At 38.5% G+C, this 7,336-nt stretch overlaps 1 protein-coding gene across 1 annotated transcript; it reads left to right on the forward strand.

Annotated features, from left to right (window-relative positions):
* Positions 1-624: 624 nt before the first annotated feature.
* LOC119615703 lies at positions 625-6,764 on the forward strand (the record flags this gene model as incomplete). The annotated part of the gene is made up of 3 exons (XM_037971706.1): positions 625-5,578; positions 6,337-6,532; positions 6,608-6,764. Coding segments are annotated over exons 1-3 (5,307 nt in total), but the record flags the coding sequence as incomplete, so codon positions are not given.
* Between the last annotated feature and the right edge of the window lie 572 nt (positions 6,765-7,336).

The raw sequence follows: 7,336 nt of genomic DNA on the forward strand, positions 1-7,336 counted from the left end.
TCGTTTCAACCGCCAAAGTTAAATATATACATATTTCCGTTTTCAAAATTTCGCTATAATATTTCACAGAAAGAATTTGACTGAGTTTCTTTTAAATTCAATTGGTTTAGCTTTTCGTACAGAATAAATTTGATTACCTTTTAAACTAAATTTCCCCCATCAACGTTTCTGTTGAATTTTTTAACTGATTTGGGTTTTAACAGTTTATTTCTAATTTCAACTATACTTAATAATTTAAATTTGTTTCAAGATTTCTTCACAAGTCGAAATATTCAGATTTCTTAATGATAAATATTTTCTTTCGATATTAATTTTATGCGTTAAACTAAAATTTTATTTATTTATTCTCAAATTCAAGTTTTAATCAATTGTCTGTTATTAAATAAACATTTCAAAATAATTTTGGTGAAATTTGTATGAATTAGCAACGATTTTTTTTAATATTGAGCAGATATTTAGTTTTTTTGTGACTAATCTCTACATCAAGTGAAATAACTTTTTATAAATATTTTCATAATTTCGAGAGCTAGATCATTTTCTGATTTGATTTTTTCCCATCTGGTTTTCGAATTTGGAGTTTCAAACAAATCTTTCTAACCTTTGATAGTTCGTATTAAATTCAAAATGTCATTGGATCAATTTATTCGCTTTGCGGATACCCTGGTCGAATTCGAGGCTGACCTTAACAACAATCAGTATCCTGTGGATTCGGTTCATACCATCGAAGTCCATCGTGGTGAACTGAGATCCAATTGGAATCGAGTTAAGATAGCATACGATAACTTTTTGTCCGATATTGAGAAAGAAAGGGGCCAAACTGAAGATCCAATTGACGTAGAGTCTTTTAAGATAAAATACAAGAGTACATATACGACGTACTGTAATTGTATGAAAAAATTGTCCGAAATCTGTGATGAGCTTCGTATAGGGTCCTTGCCCCATCCAGAGCTTTTAATGCCAAACATTTCTGCTCCTGCTAATCCTGTTCCTAATATCCCTGCTTCTTCTAGTGCGTCACGAGAGTTTCCTACTTCGTTTCCTTCCGAATCTCATAGTTTTCACTTGCCACCTGTTGAGATCGAAACATTTCATGGTGAATATTCCTCCTGGCCCACCTTCCGAGACATGTTTACCGCAGTCGTATCCAACTCTCGGGCAAGCAATGTCGAGAAGTTATTCTTCTTAACGCGGAAAACCACAGGTGAGGCCAGAGAAATCGTTCAAAAAAGTCCCTTAACAAATCAAGGTTTCGACTTGGCATGGAACAATTTGTGTTTGCGATATGAGAACCGAAGGATATTGGTTAATGGTCAATTAAAGATCTTGTTTAACCTAAAGGCTTCTCATTCCGAATCAGGAAACTCTCTGAAACAATTACAAAGAGATATAAATTCTTGTATCTCTATCCTGAAACTTTATAATATAGATGTCGGAAGTTGGGATCCTATATTCGTATTCATATGTACGAGTAAACTGCCAGAGAACACCTTGACACTGTGGGAACAACAGTTAAAGGATAAAACTTCCATTCCAAAGTGGTTAGAATTAGACGAATTTTTAACTAATCGCTACAGGACTCTAGAATCTGTTTCCGAGATTCGTGGTTCAAGCAGTTCTAAAAATAATGATCCGAAACCCCAAAATATGTCTATTTCAAATTCGAATAAAAAAATTCACAGCTTTCAGACTAATGTATCTCTTCCAAAGTGTCAATTGTGTCCTAAAGAAGAACATACCATACGTAAATGTCCTAAGTTTTTAAAAATGAGTTATCAACAACGCCTTAACGAAATCAAGAAGGAGAGTATGTGTCTGAATTGCTTTTCAAAAACGCATAGTGTCAGAAACTGCACTAGCAAGCATACTTGTTTCAAATGCAAAAAAAGACACAATACTCTTCTGCATAAGGAAGATGATAACTCTAATTCTTTTCACCATGGTCCAAGTTCCAGTTCGACACTCAATCCTACTTCGGCCGCCTTTTCCCCTTCAAATTCAGGTCCAATACAGTCCATTAATACTTCAACTTCAGGCCAAGTTCAATCTTGTTTCGCTTCGAATTCAACGAGTGTTTTACTTGGAACAGCGTGGGTGAATATACTCCATTTAGGCACGAAATATCAGGTACGGGCACTAATAGATTCAGGTTCAGAGGGAACTTTTATATCCGAACGTCTTCTCAATACCCATAAGCTTCCCTCACACCCTACCAATGCCCAGATTTCGGGCCTGAATAACACTATTTCGGCAAAAGTTCAACGCCAATGCTCTCTGGTACTAGGCTCTAACATGGATAGCGACATCGCAATTCCTATCACAGCTCTTGTAGTTCCTCATTTGTCCAATAATCTCCCCTCTCAGAACTATTCCTTTTCAAGATTTTCGAGTATTCCAAATATACAATTAGCGGATCCTAAGTTCTATTCCAGTTCGAAAATTGACATGCTGATTGGTGGCGACATATTTCCAATGATTGTTCGTTCTGGGATTATACATAATGTTTGTGAATCTCTTTTAGCTCAAGAAACCATTTTTGGGTGGATTCTTACTGGTCCGGTTTCTCGTCATACCAATCCATGTCTTTCTATTGTTTCACATTTCTGCGAAATTACCTTAGATAAGGCAATTTCGCGCTTCTGGGAGGTGGAGAATCTTCCAAAGAAGAACTTTTTGTCTGCTTCTGATCGGACATGTGAAGAGCTATACGTTCAAACAACGCGTAGGAATTCAGATGGTCGGTACATTGTGTCGTTACCATTCAAGGATGGGTTTCCAGAGAATCCAAACCTTGGCCATTCTAGATCCAGTGCAATGGCACAATTTCTTAGAAATGAGGCTAGACTAATTCGAAATGCTGACCTTAAATTGGAATATGACAAGGTTGTTCGTGAATACGAAGAACTTGGACACATGACCAAAGTAAATTCTTCCAATATTAATCAAAATAATGTGTATTATCTTCCTCACCATGCTGTGGTTAAGCCTGAAAGCGTTACTACAAAGGTTCGCGTCGTTTTTAATGCTTCGTCCCCATCTTCCAATGGATTGAGTCTGAATTCTGTCCTTCATGTAGGTCCTATTCTACAAAATGATCTCACTTTACTGATTCTTAGGTGGCGATTCTTTGAATTTGTTTTCAATGCCGATATTCAAAAAATGTATAGACAGATATTAGTTGACCCAAAACACACCCCATACCAAAGAATTCTATTCCGCGATACTCCAAATAGTTCAATTGGTGATTACGAATTGAAAACAGTCACCTTCGGCTTAAATTGTGCTCCCTATTTGGCAATTCGTACGCTTCTACAACTTTCGGATGATGTTCGGGACGCTTTCCCCATAGCAAGTTCAATTCTCCGAAAAGCAATGTATGTGGACGATGTTCTGGCCGGAGCTCATTCAAAACGAGATGCTATTCTAGCGAAAAATGAGCTAATTCATGCATTACAATCAGCTGGGTTCGAGCTGAGGAAATGGACATCTAACTCCGTGGATATATTAGAGGATCTTCCAAAGGATCATTTACTTCATGAACATTTTCTAAAATTCGAAGATAATAGTTCGGCAAAAACGCTTGGAATTCGATGGAATGCTCATTCCGACGAGTTTTATTTTGACGCAAAACAGTTCGATAAGATTTCTGCATACACAAAAAGAGAAGTTCTCTCCAGAATAGCAAAATTGTTCGATCCTGCTGGCTGGCTAGCGCCATGTATAGTTCTTGCTAAAATTCTAATGCAAAAAATATGGATAGATGGCACTGATTGGGACGAGCATCTATTGCCGGATACGCTCGGTCAGTGGAAGTCGTTCGAAGACAGTTATTTGTCGATCAATTCCATACGAATTCCTCGATGGATTGGTTATGTTCCCAATTCTGAAGTCCAGTTCCACGGATTTTGTGATGCTTCAGAAAAGGCCTACGCAGCAGCATTGTACATTCGAATATCAACGAATTCCTCGGTCCAAACAAGCTTAATTTCATCCAAAACCAAAGTTGCCCCAATAAAGACTCTGTCCATTCCGAGACTTGAGCTTTGTGGGGCTTTACTTCTAGCTGAGATGATTGAGAACCTCATACCAAGCCTAGATGTGGAGAACTATACAATCTCATGTTGGACAGATTCTATAATTGTGATTTCCTGGCTGGCAAAACCACCATGTAATTGGCTCACTTTCGTTGCCAATCGTGTTTCAAAAATCAGCCAAATAGTACCTTTTTCTAAATGGAATCATATAGTTTCTAAAGAAAATCCAGCTGATTTAGCAAGTCGTGGCATTTCCCCTTTAGAATTAAAAAACAGTGAACTGTGGTGGTTTGGCCCATCATGGCTTAAGAATTCCACTTCTGAATGGCCAAACCAACGTTTATCCAGTATTCCAGTTACTGATTTAGAAGTCAAACCTGTTCGAGTTCACTTTACGTATTTTTCCGACTTTGATGATTTGTTAGAAAGATTTTCGTCTTTTCCTAGGGCTATGCGTGTAATGGCATATGTTTACAGGTTTTACTATCGTACTCACCCAAGGTTTCGTTCGAATTTCTACAGAGATTCTACTCTGGTCACTAGTTCGGAGATAGTTTCAATTCGTGACAAACTTATTTCAGTGTGTCAAAAGGCTGCGTTTCCAAATGACTACCAGGCTCTTTGTTCTCGAAAAAATCTTCCGAAATCCAGCAGTATTCTCAACCTAAACCCGTTCTTAGATCCAGAAGGTTTAATACGTTCTTGTGGTAGGCTAGAGTTTTCTTCTGAACTATCATATAATGAAAAGCATCCGATTATTATTCCATACAATTCCAAATTTGCCAGACTTTTGGTACAGTTTATTCACGATATATCCTTACATGGTGGAAACCAATTAGTTCTTCGAGTCCTGCGGACACAATATTGGATACCCAAGGCCAAAAATCTTATAAAGGCGACCATCAACAATTGTAAAACTTGCGTAATTTATAAGAAGCGCTGTCAACGACAGATAATGGCTGCTTTGCCAGCTGAACGTTGCGAAATTAGCCGTCCTTTTACTCATACAGGACTAGACTTCGCTGGTCCTTTCGACGTTAAGAGCTATTCTGGTCGCGGTTGTCGCACTACAAAGGGATATGTCTGTGTATTCGTCTGTTTTTCCACCAAGGCAATTCACCTGGAGGCAACATCCGACCTCTCCACTCCTGCCTTCCTAGCAGCATTCAGCAGATTCGTTTCACGTCGAGGATGTCCTTTACATCTTTATTCTGATAACGGGACTAACTTCGTTGGGGCATCTAGAACTTTAGCTAAGGAATTTCTTCAAACCACACAACAGCGCATTCAAGCCAACTATGCTCATCAAAATATTACGTGGCACTTTATTCCAGCAGGCGCCCCTCATATGGGTGGTTTATGGGAGGCAGGAGTTAAAAGCTTCAAGTCCCATTTCCGGAAAACGGCCGGTTGCTTCAAATACACACACGAAGAATTATCCACACTACTTTCCAAAATTGAGTCTTGCTTAAACTCCCGTCCGATTTCTCCAATGTCTACTGATCCAGCAGACCTTTGCGCCCTTACTCCGGGTCATTTTCTTATAGGTTCGCCTCTCCTCGCGCCCATCGATCCACAAATAAATAATTCATCCATATCCATCACAAACCGATGGCAAAGATTGAAGCTTGTTCATCAAAACTTCTGCCAGCGATGGAAAAATGAATATTTGAAGGAGCTTCACAAAAGAATAAAATGGAAAAGGCCTGAACAGAATCTACAAGAAGGCGCTCTCGTCGTTGTAAGAGAAGAAAACCTTCCACCGAACTCTTGGCGGCTTGGTCGAGTCACCAAAATCTATACCGGCTCCGATAATCGAGTTCGCGTTGCTGAAATATTAACTCAACGAGGGCTAATAACGCGTCCAATCGTAAAGCTTATTCTTCTGCCGACAGAATCTTAGGTGTTTACATTTCTTTAAATTATTTACTTATTTTAACATTTCTCTTTCAGATCAACATGCCTAAAATTACTTCGTCCGACTCTAAATCTTCCCCCGATAGACTTCCGAGGCAGTATAATGCATTTCCATGCAGAATTTGCAAGCGACCACATCCTTTGCGGACATGTAAGAAGTTTTTGGCAATGAACATAAACGATCGCATTCACGCAGTGCGTAAGCATAAGTACTGCTCAAACTGCCTTGCACATGACCATTCGCATGGCACATGTTTTTCGAAACTTGGATGCAAACATTGCCACAAGTTTCACCATACGCTTCTCCATGTCAATCCACGACTCGTAAAAGACTTATTGTCTCCTCGTTCTCGTTCGCCTTCTCCAAAACCATCTACGTCTCGAACAGGTCAATCCTCGTCCAGACGTAAAGAAGAGGCCTTGCCACCATCGACATCAAAATTTACATCAAAATCGACATCGTTAACATCCATTCTGCGTCAGAATACATTGGTACTTTTACCAACCGTACTGGTAAAGGTCTCTTCTCATCATGCTAGGTGCTTACTGGACTCAGCATCTACGGTTAGTCGCGTCTCAAAAGGGTTCGTTGATAAGTTAAGATTAACCGCATTCAGTCTACACGAAGAGACATTCTGTCCTATTGTTCTAAAATCTAGATTCGATTCGAGTTCAAAAATCGAGGGAACCTTTAGGGTAGATAATCGGATAGCTCTCCGAACTCCATCAGAATCCCTTCCTGAACACTACAAAACCCATTTTCGCGATATGTTCTTAGCCGATTCCAAATTCTATGAATCGGCTTCAATTGATATGGTAATCGGTGCTGATCTTTATCCGAAGATAATTCTAGAAGGGGTTTTTTCGAAAATAGGCTTTCCTACTGCTCAAAGCACTATATTCGGGTGGACTATTTATGGTCCTTGTTCGCTTTAGATTCGAAATGCACTTTCAGGCATGCAAAATACAAAACGTATTATTTAAAACACAGAATTTCTTATTTTTGAATTTATATCTATTTCTATTATATTAAAATTGTTTTAATTTTTTTTTTTTTATTATTTCAATATTTGTAAACTAGAATGTAAGCATTTGAATTACAGTAAAATTGAATTTAAATTTTTATAATTACTCTCTTTCTTCCTTTTTCACAGCAGTATTAAGACATGGCATGGCTCCTTTGTTCATTTGCACGTATCCTGCAAGGCGGGCGGCAATGTTTACGCCAACAACATGACATATTCATGTCATTAACCCTACAACTTCAGCCCACTTGCTTTCCCATACAACGTAAACAAAAGCTGAAGTTTACGTGGATAAATAGTTATCAACATAACTATTTATCTCTTTCTAATTTAATGCCCAACAATAGAGAAATGTCAAACGGC

Source organism: Lucilia sericata, unplaced genomic scaffold (genome assembly GCF_015586225.1).
Source record: "Lucilia sericata isolate MDLA Ls3-8-SP2 unplaced genomic scaffold, ASM1558622v1 Contig007248F_arrow, whole genome shotgun sequence".
NCBI classification, from domain to species: Eukaryota; Metazoa; Arthropoda; class Insecta; order Diptera; family Calliphoridae; genus Lucilia; species Lucilia sericata.